Below are 27551 nucleotides of genomic sequence, written 5' to 3'. Positions count from 1 at the left end.
CCACACACACACACACAAAAGTTAAATATAGAATTACCACATGATCCAGCGATTCAGCTTCTGGGTATAACCCAAAAGAACTGAAAGCAGGGACTCAGATATTTGTACATCCCTGTTCATAGCTGTATTATTCACAACAGCCAAAAGGTGGAAGCAACCCAAGCGTCTATCGACGGATGAGCCGATGAACAAAATGCGGCATTCACATACAATAAAATAATAAACAACCTTAAAAAGGGAGGAAATTCTGACACATGCTACACCACGAATAAACCTTGAATACGTTATGCTAAGAAAAATAAGTCAGTCACAAAAGGGCAAATACTGCATGATTTCACTTATGTAAGGTCTCTGGGGTAGTCAAATTCACAGAGACAGAAAGCAGAATGGTGGGTGCCAGGGGCTGGTGGGAGGCGGGGAATGGAGAGTTACTGTTTAATGGGTACAGAGTTTCAATCTGAGATCATGAAGAAGCTCGAGAAATGGACAGTGGTGATAGTTGGACAACATGATAAATGTACTTAATGCCACTGTATGTATTTCACCACAATTTTTTTAAAAAAGATTTGATGAAAATGCAACAAAATGTTAACAACTGTCAATTCTGGGTCATGAGTCCTCAGCGGTTTGCCATGTCGTTGTTCTAAAAAACTAACAAAACAGGAGGCTCCGTGTGGTCGAGGACGTGGAGACCAGGCCCACAGCCTCGCAGCTGGCTCAGGCCTCTTCCATCTCTTCCCTGGTCCTCCTGTTTTTACTGCATTGTGGTTGCTATGGAAACAAGGGGCACCTTGAGCTCCCCGAGCTCAGCCCAGGTGCTGCTAACTCCAGGAATAATGTCAGAGTGCGAATGAAATAAAAACCCCGATCATCCGGGCCTCGTGTACACATACCTCTGCCCTGCTGATATATTTATCAAGGGACCATGTGTTCATGCGTGAGCCTGCGGTGACTGTCACCTGCACGCGTCTGTCCTCAGCAGCAGGCTTGGGTGTGGGTGCACATCGCTCTGGTTTGCCCATGGGGGTGTGCTTGCATGCATGCAGGCTTGTCACGTGGTTACGTGTATCTCCCCAGCCCAGGACTATTATTACCAATATCAGAAATATTAAAGCAGGGAACACTTACCTGGCACTAACAATGTAGCAGGCACTGTGCTCCATGCTTCACCCGGATTATCTCCTTTAAACCTCACAATAGTACCTACATATAGGTACTATTATTATCCCCAGAAAAAGAAATCAAGGCACAGAGAGGTTATATAACTTGACCAAGACCTCCCAGAGCACATGAACCTAACCACCGAATCTGTACTGTGGGGAAAAGATATCTTTAAATGTCATCAGCTCCCAAACAGCTGCAAAACCTGCCGCATCAGAAGCACCACCTCTGGCCCTGACAACGCACAGGTTTCCTGGGCCCCACCCAGGCCTCAGGAAGCAGAGTCCCCAGGGTGGGTCTGCACTGCAGCCAGGGTAGACAACTAGTGGTCCCCTGGGTTGAGGTGACTGACAGGGTTGTATAAGGCATGGCAGGGTGGGGTCAGGGGCTGTTCCTCGGCCCAGAAATGGTCCTGGGAAAGTCTGTGATTCAATGCTCCTCGACTCCAGATGGCATCAGCTGGTGGCAAGGCAACCAAGAAAGAGGTAAGAGCTGCTGTCACTCACACACACACACACACACACACACACACACACACACACACACACACAGGGCAGGGCTCCAAAATTCAGTTATGTGGCTTTGTGGCCTGCCGGGCACGGATTTCCGCTCACTCCACCCTCTCAGAATGAGCTGGGCCGTGGGTGGAGGATGACAGTGCCGTAACCCGACCCGTTCACAGCTCAGCCCGAGGCAGAGAGGGGTCAGCCGCCTCACCTGGACAACAAACGGCGACGGAGCCCAGGCTGGGCACCCCAGAGGCTCCCACAGCCTCAGCCCTCAAGGGGAGAGGGACACAGACAGAAGCCACTGGACCAGCACAGGGCAGGAGGAGCTAAATGTGGAACCCTTGAGGTTCTAGCTGCTCCAGGAGCACAAGGAACAGAGTGCTGTGTCCTCAAAGGGAAGGAGGTGTTCACGGAGGAAGCAGCATCTAAGCTGGTCCTGGAAGGACAGGAGGGATGATGCTGCTGGGAGAGGAGGAAGTAAAGGCATTTCACGCCGGGCATTTCTGCATAAGCAGCCATCCAGGCTGAAAAGTGCCAGGAAACAGCAAATCCCATCACCCGGCTGGAGCTAAAGGTCAAGAGGAGACACAGTTGTAAGGGGGTCGGGGGGAACAGCTAGATATGTACTGGGGCACAGAGAGGTTAAATAACTTGCCCAAGGTCACCCAGCTGGTAGAATCAGGATTTAAACATAAGCTGCCTGACTCCAAAGCCCAATGAATTAACCACTAAGACGGGGCTCACTGGCTGGTAGCCTTTCCTTCTGCACGCGCTTTAGAATGCTGTAGAGGTGGGCCTGGGAACAGTGTTTCTCAGTGGGTCGGGGGAGCTCTTATACCCCTGCCCTGGAAACTCAGCAAAGCCTGGAGACGTTTTTGATTGTCGCTACTAGGGGGTAGGTTGCTGGCATCTCATGAGCAGAGGTTAGAGATGCTGCTGAATATCTACAGGAGAGTCCCCACAACAAAGAATTCTCCAGCCCCAATTGTCAACAGAAACCCTGGGCTAAAGAGACTCACCCACCTACGGCCCATTTTAATATCCAGCCCCACCTGAGCCGTTGACATTCGTCACACTCGTTTATCCCTTGGGACTGGGGTTCCCAAATTTCGCTGCATGTTGGAATCACCCGGGAATCTTTTAAAAGTGCTGATGCTGGGTCCCACCCTAGACCCTCTGATTTCCAAGCCTGGAATTGGGTGCGACCTGGGCATGAGAACTTTTTTAAGCCTCCCAGGTGATACCAAAGTGCAGAAAAGCTTGAGAATCAGTGCTTTGGTTGAGGGCACAGAGGATCCAACTATCTTCTGTGGACCATGGACAGTTAGTTTTTCTAATGCCAGAAAGAGACGTCACTGGGGAGTAAACACAAACAAAGACTGCCCAGGGGGACTTCCCTGGTGGTCCAGTGGTTAAGACTCCGTGCTCCCAATACAAGGGGCCTCGGTTCGATCAGGGAACTATGATCCCACATACCACGCCCCACAGCTACTGAGCCCACGCGCTCTAGAGCCCACGCGCTGCAACTAGAGAGAGCCACGCGACACAACTAGCGAAGCCCACATGCCACAACAGAGACCCAGCTCAGCCAAAATAAAATTAATTAATTAATTAGTTAATTCAAAAAAAAAAAAAAGACGGCCCAGTCCCCAACCAGGGTCTCAGGGACAAGCCCACGTAGAATCAGGACTAACAAGGTCTACCATTGGTGCTGTGGATACGGGCCTCCTTGGAGAAGTTAGAGATGGCTGTGGGGATGATGAATTAGAGTTGGCGGAGGCCCGAGGAGGAGGTTAATTAGAGAGGCTTTGTCACCATCTGGGCAGGAGATAATGGGCCTGAACCGGGAGGAGGGCAGGAGAGGACCAATCCCCGTGACTCGGGGGCTTCATAACCCAGTGACAGAGAAAGAACTGGATTAGGAAGAGAGAAAAGATTAATTGAGAGCGAGTCCAGTCTGGAGCCAGAGCAGGAAATGACCAGTCAGTGGCTGAAGGCAGTGGTGAGAGCACCAGGAAAGGGGTGAACTAGGGAGAAGGGACCAGGGAGTAGGCCACAGGGAGATAGGAGCTGAGACCCGCAGGGCTGACACACCTGGAGCAGAAGTGGCGCACAGGTGGGGTGAATCTGGCCTGCAGGATGGGTTACATATGGCTTTGTTTTTTTTCTTTTTTTTAATTCTTGAGCTAGTTGTCAACATGTTGCCCAAACTCCAGATTTCCAGCTTCTCCTGTAACGTAGAAGATCTGGGGAGACAGGCGGCATTCCTGCAGAGCACAGATGTGTGCTTGCCGGTGCCCCCAGGCCCCGCCTGGAAGTTGTACTAGGCCCTGCCAGATCCCTGCAGGCATCAGGTCCGTCTCCAGGAAGAAGAGACCAGGTCCTAAGTCAGAAAGTGGTGAAGATGGAGGAGCTGACAGGAAAGCAGGAAAGGGGCCAGGCACTGCACAGAGGCCGACAGCCGACCTCCGCTGTCCTGGTCCTGCACCCACTGCCTTCGAGCTGGGCCGTCTCAAGTCAGGAACATCCCCACTTGGGGTCTCAGTGTACTGATCTGTAAACAAGGAGGCTGAAGCCCTTGATCTCTCGTGGTCCATCCTCATGTCCATCAGCCTCCTGCAGGCTGCCCAGGGCCAATCCCTTTGGCCAGGCTTTGAAATGAAGCCTAGAAAACCTGAACACTTCCAACAAAGATCAGGCCAGGCAGCGAGAAATCCCAAACAGAGCCAAAGAGGCCAGGGATGACCCGCCAGGGGCACAGACAACTCAGGGAACAGGAGCCACCTTCCAAATTCTGAGGGGCTCTCGGGAGAAAGCAGGACTATTAGCCCTGTTTAGCGGTGGGAGATGAGTGACCAAGCGGTAGCAGTTACAGAAATTCCAGATGAAAATAATGGTCAGCTTTGAACAATCAGAGCTGTATTGCAATATAATATCCTTACAAGATAATGAGCTCCCCGTCACTGGAGGTAACCAAGCTCAGGCTGGGTGACTAGTTTTAGGGGCACAAGGGATTCACATAGTGGCTAATTTGACCTTTTTATTTCAAGCCCTAAGATTCAAGGACTCCAGAGATCTGGGGATCTCTCCTGAAGGCTCCCCTCTCCCTTTTCCAGCACTCCCAAGGAAAGGTGCTGGGGATTAGGCTCTAGACTCTTCCAGAGGGAAGGCCGAGGTGGTCTGGAAAAAGCATAGAACGTCTACTTCCTTGCTCCCCTTGCCCTTCACCAGGACCACAGGCCCCAGCAACCCCTGCCACACAGCCCCCATCCCAGCACAGCCTCACCCAGCACCCCCTCAGAGGCAGGGGGAGCAGCTAGCTCCTGAGCGGGGCTCCCAGCACAAGCCAGAGAGGCCATCTACATCCCCTCCTGACACCTGCATCCCCACTCCCTGCTCCCAGCCCCAGCAGAACCAGCAGGAGGAAGGCGATAGAAGCAAGCACTCCCCCAACTCCAGACCCCTCTGAGTATTTCCCGGGCACCTGTCCATCAGGAGCCTCTCCAAGAGGATGCAGGGGTCCTGACACATCCACAGGGTCCACAGTGTGTGGACCGGAAGCACAAGGCATGCACAGCGTGGGGAGTCAAAGCCTCTCGCCAAAGCCCAGCGGGAGCAATTCTCCCCTAGCCTTGGCGAAATCCATTTCCCGGTGAGCCAGGCAGAGCCCTCTGGCCTCCTCCTCACAGGACCCTGAGACTTCCCAACCAGGACAGGCCAGCAGGCCTCTGAAGAAGCTCAAGGGCATGGCCAGAGCCCTGAGCGTCCACAAGGACTTTCAGGGAGCTGGAGTGAGGGGGGGCCCCCAGGATAGTTGGACCTGGGCTGGCAGGCCACAGGCCGCCCCATCTGCATTCTGCTCCCCCGCATCCCTGCCCTTGTCGCCATTAGCCCTGTCCCACGGGATCAACAAGCACCATTCAGCTCACCAGCCACGAGGAAAAACCCCCACGGGGCCCCAGGAATAAGCAGAGCCCCTCCTGCCCACCATCCCGCACCCATCTCAGAAGAGCCCCAATGCCCAGTACCTACTGGCCAGAGCTGCCAGCCAGCTCCCTGCTGCCCATCATCAGATACCCACCAGACCTGGTCGAGACCCAGGGAGCTGCTTGTCCATCAAGAAATCAGAACAGGGACTCACCAGGGCTTCCTGGGCATGATGGGGACCGGCCAGTATGAGGCCAGGAGCACACAAATCCCCGGGGTTTGCTGCCTGGCAAATGGCACCTTTAGGTGCTTCTCCCAGTGCCTGGCAATGAAATCAGGCCACAGCCCAAACGCCGGCTAAGCACCCGCCTGCCTTGCTTCTCCCCGTAGCCACTCACGCCCCACGACTCCAGATCCCAAAACAGGCATGTTCGTGGTTACCATAGGAACTCGCTAAAGCCAAAAAAGACACCACACAGTCACCCACATGGGCCCTCAAAGCTCATGTCCACCTGCACGGGCAAGCTTGCACACACGCCGACACACACCTACACGCGCCAGCACTGTTCTCAGGCTCAGGGACCGTCCTAAAGAATCAATGAACCAGGGCTGATACTTTAGCCAGAAACAGGGATGTGCCCCTCAGCCCCAGCTGGAACGTGTCTGCAAGTGGGTTCCCTGCACATCTCGTGCGGCCAGCTGTCGGTTACAAGAGCAGTGGCACCAGCTAGGGCTCACCTGGTGCTCACCTGCCAAGGCACACCTGGAGCTGGGGGGAGGGGGGGTGCAGAGCCCCCGGGACCACCACCAGCTCTGCCTGCAAGGCCAGGGAGAGGGCACTGCCCAGCCTGCTTCCCCGGCGGCCGACCACCCCCTTCACCCCTCAGGATGCTGCTTCTCTCCTCTGTACCCTTCTTTGGGAGGGTGGGGGGGGGCAGGTATAAAGGTCAGGACCTAAGCCAGCCACTTGGGAGGGGAGAGGGGAAATGAGGAGCAGAGGCTGTAATGCAGGGCCTTACTCCCTCCCTCTACCCCCAAGCTGCCCAAACTCCCCGTCTCCGTACATGGGACCAACATCCACTCAAAGGCTCACCCAGAGGGCTTCCCTGGTGGCGCAGTGGTTGAGAGTCCGCCTGCCAATGCAGGGGACACGGGTTCGAGCCCTGGTCTGGGAAGATCCCACATGCTGCGGAGCAACTAGGCCCCGTGAGCCACAACTACTGAGCCTGAACGTCTGGACCCTGTGCTCCGCAACAAGAGAGGCCACGATAGTGAGAGGCCTGCGCACCGCGATGAAGAGTGGCCCCCGCTTGCCGCAACTAGAGAAAGCCCTCGCACAGAAACGAAGACCCAACACAGCCAAAATTTAAAAAAAAAAAAAAAAAAAAAGTCTCACCCAGAAACTTGAGTCTTCACCCTTCCCCTTCCCCTTGCTCCCACCTCCTACATCCAAACCAGCTCCAGGCTGGGGAGCCCGCCTCCTCAAGAGCTCTCCAGTCTGTCCACTCTCCCCAACCCCACTGGCCCTGCTCTGGCCTCAAGCCTCTCCAACGAGTCAGCAGATGGCAGCCAGATTGAGTTCAGACTCAAATCTGGCCACGTTACTCCCGCTTTAAAGCCTTTCCATGGCTCCCGGCCACACAGAGGGGCAAGCCCAGCCCTCCACACAGCCCTCCCACGCTCCTAGACGAGGCCCAGCCTGACCCCGCAGTCACACCCAGTAATCTGTCTGGTGTCATAACCGCACCCAGGTCCCTCCCAGCCCACGCCATTCACATCTCACTGCCTGTGCACTATTGCTGCTGCCCCGGGTGCCTCTCTCCCTTCCGGGCTGGGCTTGTTCACCTTTGGAGATGGCTGAGGCATCACCAAGTCTCCAGGAAGCCCTCCTCCATCCTCTCTGAGGACATCTCTGTTAGCACTTGTCACATTCCATTGCAACTGTCTGTCTGTCTGTCTCCCTATGGGACTATAAGCTTTCATGAGCAGAGACTGTGTCTTTTTTTTTTTTTTACTTTGTTGCCACGCGCGGGCTCTCTAGTTGTGGCGAGTGGGGGCCACTCTTCACTGCGGTGCGCAGGCTTCTCATTGCGGTGGCTTCTCTTGCTGCGGAGCACGGGCTCTAGGCGTGCGGGCTCAGTAGTTGTGGCTCGCGGGCTTTAGAGCGCAGGCTTCAGTAGTTGTGGCGCACGGGCTTAGTTGCTCCGCACCATGTTGGATCTTCCCAGACCAGGGATTGAACCCGCGTCCCCTGCCTTGGCAGGCGGATTCTTAACCACTGCGCCACCAGGGAAGTCCCGAGACTGTGTCTTTTTCACCTTTGCTTCCCCACCAGCCCCAGCGCCTAGCACTGGGCTTCGAACGCAGGTGCCCAATAAATGTGAGCTTAACTGATTCAGCCTTCTAACCCCACAGAACATCAAGTTCCCCCTGCCTCTGGCAACCCCAGCAAACTCAGCAGACACCCTAGATATGTAGGAGATGAGCTGACTCAGATGGCGCAGCCTCAGAAGGTTCTAAAACACCTTTGTGCCTCAAAGAGTCTTGTAATCCGCAGTAAGCAAAGACCTGGTGGTCAAAGATGGGAGAAGTAAATTGGCGATCGTGACCTTCAACTGATGCATGAAAAAAAGCCATTACAGGGACTTCCCTGGTGGTCCAGTGGTTAAGACTCTGTGCTTCCAATGCTGGGGTTGCGGGTTTGATCCCTGGTCTAAGATCCCACGTGCTGCAATGCAGCCAAAAAAAAAAAAAAAAGGCCGTTACATCGGAATCAAGGGGTGGACTGTGGAGGGACGGGCTTTCCGGTAGGGCTGGAAAGCTGAGGCAGAGACTTGATGCACAGCTGCCTGGGCCCTGACTCTGCTCTCCCCGCACCCCCCGAGAATGTAGCCTTGCTAACAACACCAAGAGAACCTGGAGAGGCAGATGTCTGTACAGGGAATCGCCCAGATTTTGTACGTAATCCTCATAGGATGGGGACTGAAGCCCTGAGTTTAAAAGGGCTGTGACATAGCCAGAAGTTGAGCTTTCTAGATGTGGCAAGCCCCCATCCTGCATGGACAATGGCTCCAGCAGCTGCCATCAGGGACCCCAGGGCCAAAGGGAAGTTACGCTGTGACACAGCGTCTGCTGCTGCCCTACGTGCTCTCCTCCCTTCTAAGATTTTAAATCTTAGCTGGTGAAATCTGAAACCTAGAGTACAGATGGCTGTGTGGTGTCTTCTGACCAAACCACAGGACAGCTGAAATGCTGCCCCAGCCAGGCTGCTGGGAAGACAGCTCCTCCAGGCCCTCTCCCTCCTTCTCCTGAGGAAGAAATAAGACGGCACAGTGACCTCTGGGCGCTCTTATGCACTTTCTCTCTATTTAGAGATGCCCACTTCTAGTGACCAAGAGCAGGGACCATCAATTAAAAAGTTGGATTCTTTTCCCTGCAGGGCAATGGGTTCTAACTTCCCGGTCATCAGGAAGGTGCATGATGCCCTACCCCAGCAGTAGAGACAAGCTGCACTGAATCATCTCCACGCTCACGCCGTCCCACGATAGCCAGTGCCTGTGTATCACAGTCATCTCAGATGGCTGGAACATGGCTTACCAGCCCATGCAGCAGACACACACACACACACACACACACACACACACACACACACTTTCTTTAGCAAAGAAGCAGGAGTCTCTGAGAGGGAGGGCAAGGGGCAGCAAAAAAAAAAGAGTGGAGAAAAGTATCAGAGGCTCTCAGTTCAGGTCGTCCTCTCTGGATGCTGCTTCAAGGACCTCCATGAGCAAATACATGGCCCTGCCAACCTAGATTCCCCCTGTGGGAATCCAGTCAGACTATGGTTCAACAACTGCAATACAGACCGTATCCCAAGCTGGCCTGGGAGCAGGCTGGTGAAGCGGCGCTCCCCACCGGCTGTCCCTGCCTCTTTCTCTCCAGCCCTCCATCTCATGCGATGGGCTAACCATGATGACCCAGAATTAATTCATCCAGCAAATATAGACTGAGAACCTGCTATATGCCAAGCATGGTGTAAGGCTCTGGGGAGCCAGAGATGAAGTATGCAGAACCTCTGCTCTCAAAGACACTCATTCATTCGTGCATGCGCTTAGTCAACAGCGAGCACCTACCATCATCAAGGTCCTGAGAGAAATGCAAAAGGACAAAAGGCATGAAGGTGAACTCCCAGAAAGTCAAAGCTAGAAGAGAGCAGATTGGGCACCAGCCCAACCCTCCCACTTTACAGATGGGCAAACTGAGTCTTGGAGAGGTTAACAATTTGTTAGTCTCCGCCTCCCAATTTTCTCTCCTCTATGTGCTGCCACCACCCCCCTATCCAGTGTTCTTGTGTGGCTCCAGGTCCCCAGCACCCCTTGCCTCTGAGGGTCTTCATCATCAGGTACCCCAGACCCCTCTCAACCTGGGCCTCCAGCAGGGGGCTGGGCCCTCCCATCCACAGTGTTGTGGAGGCAGGGGTGCATTCTGGGGCCAAAGCACCAGACTCTCTATCTAAATCGGGAAAAGAGTGGGAAAGCAGGGTGGAGAGAGGTGCTGAGAACTATTTAGCTCCAGCCTGGACTGAACCAGCCATGAAGTACAGACCTGGATTCAAATCCCAGCTGCAGGACCTACTCCCTGATGACCTTGACTAAGTTTCCTAACCTCCCAAGCCTCCCTTTCTCTTCTGTAAAATGTAGACAGTAGTGGTAGCTGCTTCCCAAGATGGCTGTGAAACCTCAGGGAAACTCTGTGATGAAAAGTGAGCACATAGTAAGTGCTCAATAATGGTGGTGCCAGAACCCCCATCTTCGGAGCTGCATAGCTCAGAGACACTTCCAGGAGCTGTATGGCTGACTGTCTTCGTGTCAAGGACACCAGGTCCCTGGGGAAGAAGCTGAGGCAATCGGGAGCATGGGCTGCAGTCCAGGGGTATCTGGTGCTCAGTGGAGAAGCCAATGGGCTGCATTAGTACAGAAAGATGTCTCACCCAGCAGAAGCCGAAGGAAGGCAGCATCTGGGTACCTGGAAGAGCCCTAGCACATGCAGTTGGCTGCCTAAGGACCTGTCAGTAAGCAGAGCCATATCCTGGGCACCCAGGCAGAATTTCTTCTTAGGTATTAGTGGGGAGGAGAATGAGGGAGCAGCTATTGATCTTCCTTTTAGACCTAAGAGTCATGGGGGTGACGGGATAAAACCTCCTATGGTATCTGCCCAGCCCACAACTCATCCTTCTTCTCTGAGAACTAACCCCTCCCACAGAGAGAGCTGGCTGCAGCAGACATATTTTATCCATAAACCCCATCTCTCCAGCTAAACTGATTGGACCATGCTGGGCCAATCAGATTCCCTCTTTTTTTTTTTTACAGTTTTATTGAGATGTAGTTTATTTACGATAGAATTCACCATTTCTAGGTCTATCATTCAATGGTTTTCAGTATATTCACAAGGTTGTACAACCATTACCACAAACTAGTCCCAGAACATTTTCATCACCCCAAAAAAAAAAATTATTTCCATTTGGGGCTATTATTAATAACGTTGCTATGAACATTCACATACAAGTTTCTCTATGGACATATGTTTTCATTGCTCTTGGATGTATACTTAAGAATGGAATTGCTGGTCATACAGTCGCTCTACGTTTAACCCTTTGAGGAGCTGCCAAACTGTTTTCCAGAGTAGCTGCGCCCTTTTACACTCCCACCAGCAGCGTGTAAGGCTTCCAATTTCTCTACATCCTCACCTACACTTGCTATTATCTGTCTTTTTGATTATAGTCATTCTAGTGGGTGTGAAGTAGTATCTCACGGAGGCTTTGATGTGTATGTCCCTGATAGCTGATGACGTTGAACATCTTTTCATGCGCTCATTGGCCATTTATATAACTTCTTTGGAAAAATGTTTATTCAGAGTCTTTGCCCATTTTTAAATTCTTTTTGTCTTTGTATTATTGAGTTGTTATAGAGTTCTTTATATAGTTTAGATATGAGTCCCTTATCAGATATGTGATTTAAAAATATTTTCTCCCATTCTGGGCATTGTCTTTTTACTTTCCTAATGGTGTCCTTTGTAACACAGAAGTTTTTAATTTTGAAGAAGTTCAATTAATCAGTTTGCTGTTCTCGTTGTTTTTGTTGCTTGTGCTTTGGGTGTCATACCTAAGAAACCATTGCCTTATCCAAGGCCACAAAGATTTTCATCTAGGTTTTCTTCTAAGAGTTTGATACTTTGGGCTCTTACATTTAGGTCTTTGATCCATTTTGAGTTAATTTTTGTATACAGTGTGAGACAGGGATTCAATTTCATCCTTTGCATGTGGATATCAGTTGTCCCAGCACCATTTGTTGAAAGACTATTTTTCTCCATTGAATTGTCATGACATATCGTACTTGTTGAAAGTCAATTGACCACAAATGTGAGGGTTTATTTCTGGACTCTGAATTCTATTCCATTGATCTGTATGTCTATCTCTATGCCATTACCAAACTCTCTTGATTACTGTCACTTGGTAGTAAATTTGAACTCACGAAGTACAGTCCTCCAACTTTGTTCTTCTTTTTCAAGATTATCCTTGAATTTCCATAAGAATTTTAGGATCAGTTTATCCATCTTCTCAAGGAAGGCAGCTGGGATTTTGATGGGGATGCATTTCCAGTTCCTGTTCAATGCCCCCTGAGCTCTAGCTCCACCTCCTCCCCTTGGGTTCCCTGAGGCACCTGGGATTTTTTTCCATAAACTCCATCTTTTGCTTAACCAGATTACACTGGGGTTTTGTTTCTTGCAATCAAAAGAATCTTAACCAAGTGCACGTAGGAACACAGTCCTACACACTGTCCCAAACAACCCTCTCAACACCACCTCCCCAAGGCCTAAGACCTCAGACTGTCCCCCACATACCCAGAGAGCCCACTGGGGTCCCAATCTCAACACTGGCCCATGCCGCCAGCCCTTCACTCCACCTTGTAACTAGTTCCTTTGCAGGTTACATGTATCATCTTTACTAGTTAAAACAAACAGGCCCTCAATAAACGCTTGTGAAATTGAACTAGATGTCCCAAGACGGTACCAAAAAGACCCACTCCTACCACTCTACACCCCTTAGTAACTCAGCTTCCTACCTAGCATCTCATGCAATACGCAGATAGGAAGCTCTAGGAAGGCCAGACATCGCTGTGCCCACTGGACAAAGGATACGGAAACTGAAGTCCAGAGAAGCCAAGTGTCTTTCCCAAGAGTGACTTGCCCTAAACGCTGGACTGCCCTGATGCACACCCCATGCCAATCAGCACAGGCACAGACAGGCCCATTGTCCCACCCCATCTTTAAGAGCTGCTTTAGAAGCTACCTCCTCCTGTCAGTCTTCCAAGATTGCTCCCACTACATCCCTGGCATCAACTCTACAGAGAGACTGAAAGCTCTCAGAGAGCAGGGACAGTTTTCCATCCATCCCTGCCCTGCTAACTGCCCACCCTCACCCTTCTGAGCAAAACAAACCTGAGTGGGAAGCTTCCTTGTTTTGACCCCCCCGCCTTAGATGCCAACTCGCGAGACTGGCTGTGCTCTGCCCAGGGAAGTGTACCCAGGGGATGCACAGGCAGTGCTGGCAACTAAATGGCATGGCAGAGAGAGGCCAGCCTGGAAAACCTTTCAGCTGAGATGGGGGAGTTACAAGCAGGTGGGGCTGCCTCCAAAGGAGGACACTTAGTAGAGGAATTTTTCATGCTTGAGCCAATTCACGTGTTGCAGGATAATATTTTGAGCTAGTGACCAATGCTGTTTTTCCCTCCTAAAATTTCCCTCCTTTTTAACTCACTTAATTGGAGAAGGTGGTTGGTCAGTACTCATTGCCCAAGGGAGGGATGCAGTTGGGAACCGACTTTTGTTCAGTCTCAAGGGGGAAAGAGGATCCAGGCGCAGGCAAAATGGTTTGGCCAGAAACACAGAGGGAAAAGAACAAAGGTGATGAGAGAGGAGCAGTCAGAGGTTCTAGGACAAAGGGGTGTCTGCTCAGGGCTCCCCAGACAGACGATCAGACACGTGGTAAACCGAGGCAGACAATCAATCCCCAGACCCTGAATCTGGTGCTGGAATTCTCAGAGAGCGTCAGGGCCAGGCTGATCAGGACGACAGATGTCTGGTAATAGATGACTCGATGACCAACTGACCACCCACAAACACACACACACTAGGGTGTTTTGCCAGGTCCTAGAACTGTGTGGCACAATTTTCCAGGTAGGTGGGAATGTCAGAAAGACAGCCTGGGACTTCCCTGGTGGTCCAGTGCTTAAGACTCCACACTTCCACTGCAGGGGGGTATGGGTTCAATCCCTGGTTGGGGAAGTCTGCATGCTGTGCAGTGCGGCAAAAGAAATAGCCTCTTGGGACTGGGGCTACAAAAATTATATATAAAAACAAAATGATTACAAGTGATGGAAAACTAAAATATAAAAATTAAAGTGATGGAAAATACAATTCTCTTTCTTATACCCTTGAGTTGTGGCCTGAAAGTTTCACTGCTATACACATTTCCACCACACGGGTCCCCCTGCTTGCTTCCCAGCATCTGCCTTTTCCCGGATACTTCGAGAATCAAGAGCCCAGTCCAGCCTCCTCCAAGTCCACAAGCCCCTGGACTGAGACAGAGAATCTGACAAATGCAACAGTCCCGCTCACGTTTTCCACAACCAGGAGGGAAATGAGGGCCCCAGAAGAGCTCCATCTGCCATTACCTCTGACCTTTACGTAACAGGAAGTGGCTACTTACTTGACCTTCAGGCTCGCCAGCATGGTCTTGTCGATCCTGCCAAGAGAAAAGTAAGGGCTTCCGTCAGTGCCAGGGCTGAAGGCTCCCATCTAGCACTTGCAGGGGACAGGTCCCAGGGCCAGCCCAGACCACCAGCCCCACAGGGCCGTGGACAATGTTGCTTCAGGAGGAAGGAAGTTCTCCTCCAGCCCAGAAAGGGAGGACTTGGGAGCTCTGGGAGGGCCGGAGCCACTCATAACCCAGTGAGATGGGTCCTGTTATTCTCCCTATTTTAGAGATGAGGAAACAGGCTCGGGAGGATACAGTCACTGGCCCAGTCTGGATCCCAGTATCTGACTCCAGACCCAGGGATCTAAAGCACTTTATATGCCATCTCTGCTTTCGTTACCCAAGCTCCAGAAGAGGACTCTGCAACCCGGCCTCATGGGTCACAGCGGCTGGACAATCAATGCATGGATATTTCCTGGGATTCTGCTTTACAAAGATGCCGCAACCTCCAGCACCAGGGACCCTCCTGCTCTGGGAGCTGCCAGTTCCTCTAAGGAGGCATAAGCCACTCCTGAGACAGAACCTGACAGCAGGCGCCAGGGTGCACAGGAGGTGGGGTCTGTCGGGCACAGGATCTCAGAGCCCGGAAGATCACGTTTGCGGCAGACTGTCCCGGCAGCCAGCAACTCCACCCCAGCCTGCGCCTACCCTTGCTGGAAGACAAGGCAGGGCTGCTAGGCTTCTATTTTTACCCTCTGCATATGCCAGCCCTTATGGCTGGTAAAAGAGGCCCCTTCCTCTCTCCAGAGACAGAAAGGTAGGCGAGATTCCCACTCTCTGTCTCCTCTTGTTTAGGGGTCACAAATACCAGGGTCACATCACCACCAGTGTCACCACTGCGCCATGTCATCATTGCCATTAATGCCACCAAAATCACCACCACCTCCAGGAGGCTTGAAACCCTGGAAAGTTCTTAATAGCCACCTCTGCCCAGCAGCTCAGCTCTGCCATGAGCTCCCCCCATACACGCAACGACTGGGGCCCCAGGGAGGAGGGGAGCTGTGTCAGGGGCCACACGGTGAGGACGCAGAGCTGCCCCAGCAATCATGAGTCAGCACCAAGCCCTTGAGCTGGGGGGTGGGATCCTTCCACCCTGAGTCAACTCCCAGCACCTTCCGATCTCAGTTGCCAACAGCAAAATAAGCCACACCCGAGGTTCCTGGCCCAGGTCCCCCCTCCCAGCTTCTTCCCCACGGGCCCCCTGGGCCCTTCCTTGGTGCTTCCACGAGGCCCCCAGGGGTCTCACTGGGTTCCTAACCCCCTCTGGTATGGAGATCCTCGTCCTCTCCCATTCAACTCACTGAATGGGAGTAAGGTGGACCCTGCACTCTGCTACAACATCTGTTACCCAGAGAAACCCAACTGGAACCTCTATCAATAAGCCCTTACATTTTATATTTTCCCAAGGAATCTTTTTTAATTCTTACAACATCCCTTTGTTGTGGGTAAGGCAGAAATTCCCCATTTACACATGGAGAAACTGAGACCTGGAGAGAGGAAGTGTCCCATCTGGGCTCCTCAAAGAGCAGAAGAGGAGCGGCGCCTTAACCCAGGTCTCCCAGCATGCCCTCTCACCCTACCACCCGCCACCCGCCACCCACCAACTCTCTGGGTCACACCCTAGGCCACAGCAGCCCCGGTCCCGGGACCCACGTCCACACCTACTCAGTCAACCGGGCTCCCACGGGGGTGTGGCCTCAGAGGGCAGGGTCTATGGCTTGGCAGGGCTGAGATGGGGAGATAGGGCAGCGCTGTGACACTGAGCTTTCCCCTTTCGGGAAACCAAGGTCCCCAGGTTCTTCGGGTGCCATCTCTCTCCTCCCTGCCCTGCCGCATCCCATTCACCCTCGTCACCTTGCCCACCAGCGCTACTGGACATCCACCCTGGCATCCAACGGAGCTCTGAAAATACCACCCCCAAGACTCTTTTCACTGTCTGGAGTGGACCAGGGCTCCAGGAATCTGTAATTTCGCCCTCAAACAACTGCAAGATCCCTTCCCTGCTGAAAGCCATCCCCGCATGATAGCCACCCTAACCCTCCAGCCCCACCAGGAAGCTCTGCCATCCCATGTCTTGCAGCCCCTGTGCTCCCTCCCACTCTCCTTCACCTCTTATGCCCCCCACTACTGGCCACCCAGCTTCCACACCAGGACAGCCCTGGCCACCCTCCCCACCTCAGCAGTGGGAACCTCTTCTTTGACAATGCTCCAAGGCTAGAAGCTGAAAGGAAACTGATAATGAAAACCACTAGACCCCGTTCCCCAGCTGAGGAGAAGCTGCCAGCAGCTGGTAACCAGAGACAAGTCTTTGACCTCAGTTTCCTCACTTTATGGCCCCATAGGGAGGAAAGAGCCTCTCCTTTGTCCCAGACAGAAACTTAGCAGCAGAAGGTGGCCCAGAGGGTCAGGCAAGAGGCTGGAGCACAGCCCCAGCTGCTCAGACTGGCTGTAGGGGGAGGGCAGGGAGGGGCCCCTGGCGACAGGCCTGCCCGGTCCTCTCACTGCTCACCCCTGAAGAGAGCAGACAGCCCAAAGGCCGAGCAGGCCACACACTCTCCCGGCCACGAAGTCACAGAGATGACCCAGACAGAAGCATAGCATACATGCACAGACAAGAGCACACACAGGTACAGAAGCTCCGAGGCGCAGACCGGCATCCGCTCAGAAGCGCAGAGGGCACACGTGGTCACACGTCGGCACACCCACCCAGCCAGGCACACACCTCACACCCGGCCGCACAGACATGCACACCTAAACACACAGTCCCAGATACACACGCATTCACAGCCATCACAGATGCACATACACATTTATGGAAACACATGACACAGAGGCCCACGTTCACCAGAGTCACACTCACACTGGCTCCAGCTCCGACCTCTGAATTCCCTAGAAGACTGTACACAAGAGACAGTGAGCAAAAGCCTGGTGCCCCCCCTCACAGGATCTTCCATCTCCATCCACCCAAGCATCTGAAAGTGCTCCCTACAGACCAGGTCACAGCCACAGGCTCAACCGGGCTTCACGGCCAGATTCGCTCCCACCCCTTCACCCGCCCTCCCATCTGTTACCCACCATCCGAAGCCCCCAAAGGAGACACTGCGCTTCCTGCCAAACATGGCTGTGACGGAGGGGCCCCTGGTCCAGCGATGCCCCCAAGGCTGTTGGCGAGACTGCTGCGGCCTCGGAGCAGCGGGGTTGACAGCCACCGGCAAAGGGCGGGGTGCCCGGCGTGGCACCTCCCCCAGTGCCTGCCCCCCAGCCCGGCTTCCTGTGGGTGAGGCCGCGGGATGGGAGGGGTGTCCTGCCCCCCAGGACGCACCAAGACAGGCAGGGGAGGTCGCAGAGGGCAGCTTCCCCACACCCGGAGGAACCCGCAGCTCCGGAAGGGGCTCGGCCGGCAGATTGCACCACAGCACGGGTTGGCAGCTCTGCCCCACACAGCCCAGGCTGCCCGGAACCCAAGGAGGCCCGAGGATTACCATGATTGTGCCTGGGAGGGGGGAGAGACCTGGCTGGAAGGCTCAGGGAGCCCTGCCGACGCGGGCCCACACCGACTCCCTGGGGCTGCCGGAGGCGGGACCTTGGCCTTTCTGCCTCCACCGTACCAGATAAACCTGCCCCACACGCACCCGCGTGTGGACACAAGTATACGTGCACCCACGTGGGCCCAGGGGCGCACACACGTGCACACATATATGCACAGGACCCACGGGTACACCTAGGCGCATGCGTGCTCACGTACGTCAGCAGACGCCGGCACGCACGTGCGCGCAGGTACTGCACAGTCACCTGCCGGTGCGTGCAGACGTTTACAAAGACACCTGCACATCCGCCTCGTGCACACGCAGCTCCCCAAACACACGCTCACACACATCAACATACGCGCACGCACCTAGGCGCACGCTCAGATCGCACACACGCCTACAAGGCGCCCTCACGTACACAGGCACAGGCACAGGCACAGATCTGTACTGCTCAGATGCCCTTGAGCGTCTAGACAGAGGTCAGCAGTGCTGAGCTCCTGCCGGCAGTGGCAGAGGTGGCAGGTGGCACCGAAGTGCACGTCTTTGCCTTTCCCACTGGACCCACAGGCTAGTCCTAATCTCTGTCAGCACCAGTGCTGCCACGCCTGGTACACGGTAGGTGCTCACTAACGAGAGCCCCATCGAAGAGTGCGGCACATACACACAGCAGCCTAGGGTAGAGGGTCACGGGCAGGGTGCCAGGTCCCCGCCCCTACCAAGCAGTGGAGAAGCCTTTCCCACTGGCCCACCTTCCCCGGAGCTGGGAGTCGGATCCAGGCTGGGATGCCAGAGGGCCACCCCCAGGCTGTGGACGAAGGGCACAGGCATTTTTATTTTCTTGACTCCTCCGCTGCAGGGGACACAAGGGGCCTCAGGCCCTATGGGGGCAGCACAGGGCCCTGACTAGGGGTGGCAAGTGTGGGGTCCCGTGCCCCCCTGGCTGCTCAGCAGGAGCCTGGTGGTCCTTGGTTCAGGTTGCACCCTCCACCCTCACCTTCATCAGAAAAGGAAGGATCAAGTGGTTCACTCCCTAGGGTTGCATAGACCACCGGCTTCCCGCTGGACGTCCACTCCACACCCAGATCTGTCACCCCTACTGCACCCACCCCACACTCAGGAGGTGCTCAGCAGGTACCACGGACCCCCTGGGTCCTGCCTGTGCTGCATCCTTTTGGCCTCCCTCTGAGCAAGACAGCTCTGCGCTCCATCTGCTCCCGGGGGGGACACCTGGCCAGGCCTGGCCAGCCAGGGCTTCACCCTCCTGGCTGCAGTGACTGGTTTGGGAGTGAGCAGGAGACCTAATCGGACCCAGGAGGACTCACTCCCACAAAGCTTCCCCCCTCTCCTCCCCAGGGTTGCTGAACCACAGGGTGGATCACCAGGGTAAGCCAGAAACGGCCTTAGCCCAGGCGTCACGTGGGTTACTAATAACTAATAACCCACATTCCTTTTGCAAAGTGCTTACTTTTTTTATCAATTAGAGGGAGTTCCTAGTGAGCCCACCATTGGAGCACATCATCTGACGTGCTTCCATGTCGGAGAGAGAGGTGGGGTTGCCGTCACAGTAAGCTTGGGCACTTCCAGCCTTCCGTCTTATCTATTCTTATCTGTACACACATGTGACCATGTGTGCTTACTGCCCACCAACATATTCCAGGGGAAGACACAGCTGAGAGGTGCTCTGATTCAGGCCCTCACAGTCTGCAAAGACACCCAGATAAAACCCAGGTAGGAGGCCACCTGGGCCAAATGTTCGCAGACCCAGAGGAGACACAGGCCCAAGCCCAAGCATCTGAAGGTCCGAAGGGCAGCCCAAGGACCAGGCAGGGAGGAGCATTTCAAGACCAGGCTGGATTCTCCCACCTTGCACGGCAGCCACAAAAGACACCAAGTCGTGGGATTCAGACACCTGACCAAGGAGCGGCAAGGGCCTGGCTGCATCAGCAGGAAGGGCAAAGAGCTCACAGCCTGGACCTGAACTTGAGAGTCCAGAAGGGCCGGTGCCGTCTTCGCCCCCCAGAGTAAGGGCCCAGAGCAAGAGAAGGGAAGTTCCCAGGTATCTTTCAATTTTACCGCATAAGCTCGGGAGGGAGGTGAGAGTCATTCTAGAGCCTCATCCACTCTCCCCTCCTCAGTGCTGAGGCTCCCAAGCTTTGGAGCTGTGTGACCTCCAGCAACTTACCTAACCTCTCTAGGCCTCAGTTTCCTCCTCCATAAGGGAGTGGCTGCCACCAACCTCACAAGATTATAAATGAACGTAAACACAGCACAGGGCTCCCAAACCGTTACCAGAGCTGTTATATGTACTATCTATTATGATTCCACCCCCTCCCTCGGTCCCATGCAGCTCCCAGCTGCCCCTGCTCTGACCCCTCCGTTCTTCTTCTGGGTGGTGGTGGGCAGTGAGGAGTCCATGGCTCTCTGGGAAGGACTGCAAGTCAAGAGAAAAGAGAAGCATGCTGTGTGCCAGGCCCAGCCCTCCTGCCCCACCAAGCACAGCCCAGCTTCCTCCCAAACCTCAGCTGACTCAGCATGTGGGCAGTCAGGGTGGAGATAAGGACAAGCTATGGGGACAGGGGGGCCAGGGGCAGCGCTGTGACTGTGAGTTGACTACGGGTCAGAACTGACCTTTCAATCTCACAACCACCTCTGAGATAGCACCACTTTATTATCCCCATTTTACAGATGGTGACACCAAGGCACAGAGAGGTTAAGGAACCTGCGTGATGGTGGCAGAGCCAGGTCTGACTCCAGAGCCCAAGTTCTCGGCCACTGTTCTATACAATGATCTGCATCATCAGACCAAACCTGCCCCACTGACTCTGGAACCCACAGAAATGCCCAGTTCACGCAACGCCCATTTTACAGATGGGGAAACGAAGGCCCTGAAGGCAAAGCTCAGCTCAACAGCCAGGAGAGAACAACAACGAAGCTGGAAGGAGCACGTGCCTGAGTCCTTCTCACCTGAGGTCGCTCCTTGCCCTTCCACAGAGGAAGGGCCCACTTTGGGTCACCAAGTCACAATGCCCTGGCTTCCCTGGTGGAGGCCTGTGGGTATTTCTGGTCCAGCTGAGGGAGCAAGTACCAAACAGAGCTCCAACTCCAGGACAGAGCTCCAGGGAACCCACCCAGTTCTCTGGATTTTAGAGAAACACGGAGCGGAGAAAGCTGGCTGGGATCAGAGGAGGAGAGGCAGCCCAGGTCCCTGCCAGGAGCCCCTCCATCATATCTGCAGTCCCTTGGGGGCAGGAGGGAAGGGAGAGACAGTGTGGTTTCCTCCACTTCGGCAGCTCCGTCCTCGCAGCCACCAGCAGGAGGTAAAAGATGAAACAAGCTCCCTTCCCAGGCGTGGGGATGAGGCAGTTACAGGAAGCTGAGGAAACAGATGTCCTGAGAGAAGCAGGCACTAGATCATTCAGCCTGGATCCTCCCCCACTCCAGACAACATAAGCTGGCATCAGTACCGACCCCGTAAGGCTCAGCTCTCCTCCTGTCTCGACCACTGAATCACCTTGAGCAGGTCACGTGATCTTTGGAGGCTTCAGTTGACCTTGCCTCAAAGGGGAGGCTAGATTAGCCTCTGCTTCCTTTATAAACCAGGTGAGGACAAAGCATAGTGGCAGAGAAGGACCAGGAAAACAGGGTGCCATGGTATTTCCTGATCTCCAGGAAAACAGGGCGCCATGGTATTCAGAGCCAGCAGACCCACACTGGTTGGGAATCTACACCTTGGGATGGAGAAAAAAATGACATCTCCCATCTGCATTGTGATTTACAGTGCCCTGATCACTTCCCCCCCATGCTGCCTCAAGGGCTAGACTGAATTTCCCATTGCACAAGTTCTGAAAAGCAAGATGATGACCAAAACAATTACAAGAGAAGCGCTTGTGAAAACTCGGTTCCAAGAGCAGGACCCCAACATATGACAGTCGTGCAATTTTTTCTGATTTGTTCAGTTACGCTATCGACCGGAAGAACTCCCAGCAAAACGTGGCTGTGAACTGAAGAAGCTGCAACGTGTACCATTATTTTAAACTATTTTAAATAATAATAAAGTATTTTTACCCATCAGATAAGTTAAAAAAAAAAAACCTCGATAATGGTGTGAGGATGGAAGGAAACAGGCACCCCACCACTAGTGTGTAGATATTTGGCAAGATCTATTAAAATATTAACTGCACATGCTGTTTGTGCCAACACTTCTGTTTTTAGAGATTTATCTGGGGAATTCCCTGGCGGTCCAGTGGTTAGGACTCTGCGCTTTCACTACCAAGGGCCCGGGTTCAACCCCTGGTTGGGGAACTAAGATCCCACAATTTTCATGGCACGGTCAAAAAAAAAAGAAGAAGAAAAAGAGATTTATCCTGGGCTTCCCTGGTGGCGCAGTGGTTGAGAGTCCGCCTGCCGATGCGGGGGACGCGGGTTCGTGCCCCGGTCCGGGAAGATCCCACGTGCCGCAGAGCGGCTGGGCCCGTGAGCCATAGCCGCTGAGCCTGCGCGTCCGGAGCCTGTGCTCCACAACGGGAGAGGCCACAAGAGTGAGAGGCCCGCGTACCGTAATAAAAAAAAGAGATTTATCCTACTGGTAAACTCATACAAGCTGACAAGATCTATGCACACAGATATTAACTATATCATTGTTTATAATAGCAAATACAATTAGTAACATAAATAACCATCATTTCACGATATTGTGGAACAAGCATACAATGGAATACTGTGTAGCCATTGAAAAGAAGGAGATAGGATTTATATGTGTTACTACATAAAGATATCCTAAAAACTAAAAAAACAACAAATAGGGGCTTCCCTGGTGGCACAGTGGTTGAGAATCCGCCTGCCAATGCAGGGGACACGGGTTCAATCCCTGGTCCAGGAAGATCCCACATGCCGCGGAGCAACTAAGCCCATGCACCACAACTACTGAGCCTGTGCTCTAGAGCCCATAAGCCACAACTACTGAAGCCCACGCGCCTAGAGCCTAAGCTCGGCAACAAGAGAAGCCACCGCAATGAGAAGCCCGCGCACTGCAATGAAGAGTAGCCCCCGCTCGCCGCAACTAGAGAAAGCCCGCGTGCAGCAACGAAGACCCAACACAGCCAAAAATAAATAAATTTATTTTAAAAATTAAAAAACAACAAACAAAAAGACACAGAACAGGGACTTCCCTGGTGGTCCAGTGGTTAAGAATCCGTCTCCCAATGCAGGGGACTTGGGTTTGATCCCTGGTTGGGGAACTAAGATCCCACATGCCCCCGTGCAACTAAGCCCGCACGCTGCAACTACTGAGCCTGAGCACCTCAACTAGAGAGCCCACGTGCTGCAACTTAGACCTGACGCAGCCAAAAATAAATAAAATTTAAAAGAAAAAGACAGAGCAGCTCATATAATAGGATCTCATTCGTTTAAATAAATATGTAAATTCTTATATATGCCTAGACAATTTCTGGAAGGAAACATAAGCAATGGCCCAAGACTGGTTACCTCTGAAGAATGGGACTGGAACTGGAAATCCGGGGGGAAGAAACTTTTCACTTTATGTCCTCCTGTGCTGCTTGATTTTTTTTTTTTTTTTACCAAGAACATGTTATAATTTAAAGAAAAAGTGTTAAACAGATGGTTTGCTAAGAAGAAGAAGAAAGAAGATGAAGGAGAAGAGGAGGAGGAGAGGGGTGGAAGCTACAAACGCTCATTTCTTTAAAACCTTCTTAAACTATTTAGAGTTCAAACTGACTGCTGATTCCAGTCCTGAGATCACCTCTTCTACCCTGAAGGTAAGTCTGTCTTGCCCCAGAGAGGTAGAACCAGGTCTCTCTCTCTCTCAGTATCTGACTCCAGATGGTTCTTCCATACACTCTGGTTGGTTTTTTGTGTGTGTTTTGTTTTGTTTTTTGGCTGCGCCACTCGTCTTGTGGGATCTTAGTTCCCTGACTAGGGACTGAACACGGGCCCTCGGCATTGAGAGCACAGAGTCCTAACTGCTGGACCACCAGGGAATTCCCCATCCACTCTGTTTTTAAGCATAGTTTGTCTCTCAATCTTAAGTAAGAAAACCCCAAGGAGACCAATATACCACTTTGTTGGGGGAAATTTGACAGTTCACGTCGGAATCCTTACCTTCATGCCAAGAAGCTTCTAGAGTGCAGATCATGGCCAGTTTGGGGATCTGGGTGTTGGTTTGTTTTTGTTTTTCTTTTTTTTTGCGGTACGCGGGCCTCTCACTGCTGTGGCCTCTCCCGTTGCAGAGCACAGGCTCCAGACGCGCAGGCTCAGCGGCCATGGCTCACGGGCCCAGCCGCTCCGCGGCAGGTGGGATCTTCCCGGACCGGGGCACGAACCCGTGTCCCCTGCATCAGCAGGCGGACTCTCAACCACTGCGCCACCAGGGAAGCCCTGGGTGTTGGTTTTACATGGGTATGTCAAGCCTGTAAAAATCCATCAACCTGCACACTTACAACCTGTGCACTTCTCTGTATGTATATTATGCTTCAATAGGAAGTTTTTTTTAATATGCATACCTTTTGACCTAGAAATCCCAAGGGGAAAAAAATCAGAGCTGTGTGCCAGGTTGTACTTTTGAGGGTCTCCAGCTCCTTGTTGTCATAACTATGAAGTGCTGGGAACAATCTAAATTTCCAACAGTAGGAGTAGGTTAGAGAAAGACAACAGCTCTCAACAATACAGTCCATCTCAGCCAACCAGCCACAGGTAGAAAATATTCGGGGAAAAAAATTTCCATAAAATTCCAAAAAGCAAAACTGGAATTTGCCATGCTGGCAACTAGTTACATAGCATTTACATTGTATTAGGTATTGTAAGTAATCTAGACATGACTGAAAGTATATGGGAGACCTAAGTGACCATCAACATATGAATGGATAAAGACGATGTGGTATATGTATACAATCGAATACTACTCAGCCATTAAAAACAATGAAATTTTGCCATTTGCAACAACTTGGTGGACCTGGGAAGGTATTACACTTAGTGAAACAAGTCAGACAAAGACTGTTACCATTTATATTTCAAATCTAAAAATGAAACAAAGGAATGAATATAACAAAACAGAAACAGACTCACAGATATAGAGAAGAAACCAGGGGATACCAGTGGGGAGAGGGAAGGTGGTGGGGGACAAGATAGGGGTAGGGAATTAAGAGGTACAAACTATATTTTATAATAAATTTAAATGGAGTGTAACATTATTTTTTAATTTAACAAATAAAGTATAAGGGAGAATGGCCTAGGTTACATGCAAATTCTACACCGTTTTGTATAAAGGACTTGAGCATCACAGGATTTTGGTATACTGGAGGGGAGCGGGGTGGGGGGTAGTCCCAGAAGCAATCTCCCAGAAGCAAGGAGAGAAGCAAGGAGAGATTGTTATGCCAGGGCAGACAAGGTACAGTGAGTCTCTGAATAGAATGCAACAGGCGAACTAATATGCTCGGGACTATGTTGTTCAGGAGGTGAGATTAAAGACCATGATTTTTTCTTCTTCGTGCTTTCCTGAACTTTCTAAGTTTTCTGAAATAAGCAGGGTTTGCTTTTATAATTAGAAAAACACAATAAATCCTATTTAACATAACGACAAGTAAAAGGACGTTAAAAGGAGGCAAGAAAGGGGACAGGCCCAGTGTTATAAAATAGTGGTTCTCACATGCTCCAGGTGTGAGACCCACCTGGGGCTTGAATAGCATGGGTTCAAACCCCAGCCCTGCTGCTTGCAAGCAGTGTGAACTTGGGCAAGTTCCTCAACCTCTCTGTGCCTCAGACCAGACCCCCCCATCTATAAAATGGGGATACTAATGGTACCTACCTCATAGGGTTGTTGGGAGGGGTATAGGAGTTAATACGTGTTAAGCCTTCAGAGCGGTGTCTGGCACAGAGCTATACACCTGTTAGCCAGTGCAATGGCTAAAATTCGGATCCCATCGTTCTGGGGTGGGGTCATGGAATCTGCATCTTTAACAAACTCCCCAGATGATTCTAATCCAGTGAGAAACACTGGAATGAAATCCACTAGGATACTCCCAGTATCTTTGGTGGCCCTGGAGTTATCTGCAGGAAAGCTTCGGCACTAGGAGCTGTCCAAAGGAGATCACAAAGCCAGCTCTTCGCTCTCCCCCATTCAGCGGTGTCACTCCCCACCCTCCCCTACTACTGCAGAGCCTCACCTGGATACTTCCCTCCCCAGGTGGGAGAGAAGGTAGGTGTCGGCGCCCTCTACAGGCAAGTCTGGGTAGTGCAAGGAGGAAAAGGGGGCATCTTCCTGCTTGTATTTCTAGGATGGCAGCCATACTGCCCCCTGGCAAAAGGGATTGAGGGATGGAGGAAGTCTCTGTATGGCAAGAGATAAGTAACAACCACCTGGTGTCAGAGCACATGGGTTCCAGCCCTGATTCTGACGTTAAATGTGGCTGTGGGGACATCGCTTAAACTCCCTCCACCTCACTTTGTTCACCTATAAAGAATAACTGCCAACATTTCTTGAGTATTTCCCATGAACCAGTTACGCCATGATTTTATTTCATTTAATCCTTACCATAACCATGTCCTCCACCCTGATGAGGAAATGGAGCCTCAGAAAGGGTAAGAGATGTGCCCAAGGTCACAGGGCTGGCAAGTGGCAGCAGCAGAATTGAAACCCGGAGCCTCTGCTTTTAACAATTCTGCCATTTCTATAGAGAATGAGGGCAGTGCTAGATGTGAGATACAGCCAGGCTGGGCTCCAGCAAACCCCTAGATTTCCCCTGGCTCCCTGCCAATGCTCAGCTGAGGAGTACCCCAACCTGGGCCAGGACAAGGAAACCCTGAGATTCCTCCCTGGGCCTGGCAAGCCAGGCTGGGGACCCATTCTTCTGGCAGATGAACAATGACTCAGACGGAGGCAGGCAGGGGGCACAGAGAAAAGGGGGGAGCTACACACACAAAAAAGCCTGCACCTCAAACACAGCATATTCACTTATCCTGACTTCCCTGGATAAAGATGGGAGTCCTCGTGGGATCTGTGCCTCCAGACCCAGAGGAATCCTGCTGGAGCCCCAGCTTCGTGGCATCTCCACCAACCCTGCCCCTTGCCCCTCTGAAGAGAGCAGGGCTGACTTAGAATCACATAATAAAAGGAGACAGAAAAGGCCTTTTCCACTCAGGGTCCCCTCTTCTTTCCCCATCACCGGCCCCACCCTCAGAAGGACTCTGCACAGGTAGGTGCCTCTGTATTACATGAGAGTTGGGGGTGGAACTGGGGCTGGAACCTGCAGCTCGGTGAAAACCTGGACCAATGCCTTACCTGAGGCCAAGGGGATCCGTGGGTAGAAGTGTAGTCACCGCTAAATAACCCAATGAGTACGAAATAACCCAATACATACTGACGGTGTTCCCACTTTATAGATGGAGAAATTGGGGCACAGAGGGACTAAGTAATTAGCTCAAGGTCACACTCCAAAGAAGTGGCTGTGGCAGACTGTATTTTCCAAAGATGGCCCCATCATCCCATAATATATATCCCCATTCCACATGTTCTTCTTACCCTGTGACATTAACACCCCTCCATTAAGCGGTGGGGTACACGCTCCCCCCTCTTGGATCCTGGTGGATCTGTGACTCTGGCAG

At 52.4% G+C, this 27551-nt stretch overlaps 1 protein-coding gene across 1 annotated transcript in view; it reads right to left on the bottom strand.

The window, feature by feature from the left end:
- Positions 1–27551, bottom strand: part of RAP1GAP2 (RAP1 GTPase activating protein 2) — a 204284-nt gene that overhangs the window by 164785 nt on the left and 11948 nt on the right. Inside the window, exon 2 of the mRNA XM_065898044.1 lies at positions 14362–14397. Within this exon, the coding sequence (XP_065754116.1) occupies positions 14362–14384 (23 nt within the window). The 5' untranslated portion in view covers positions 14385–14397. The remainder of the gene's footprint in view (positions 1–14361; positions 14398–27551) is intronic.

This window comes from Phocoena phocoena, chromosome 19 (genome assembly GCF_963924675.1).
Source record: "Phocoena phocoena chromosome 19, mPhoPho1.1, whole genome shotgun sequence".
Taxonomy (NCBI): Eukaryota; Metazoa; Chordata; class Mammalia; order Artiodactyla; family Phocoenidae; genus Phocoena; species Phocoena phocoena.
This window is presented reverse-complemented; position numbering and strand designations above follow the sequence as displayed.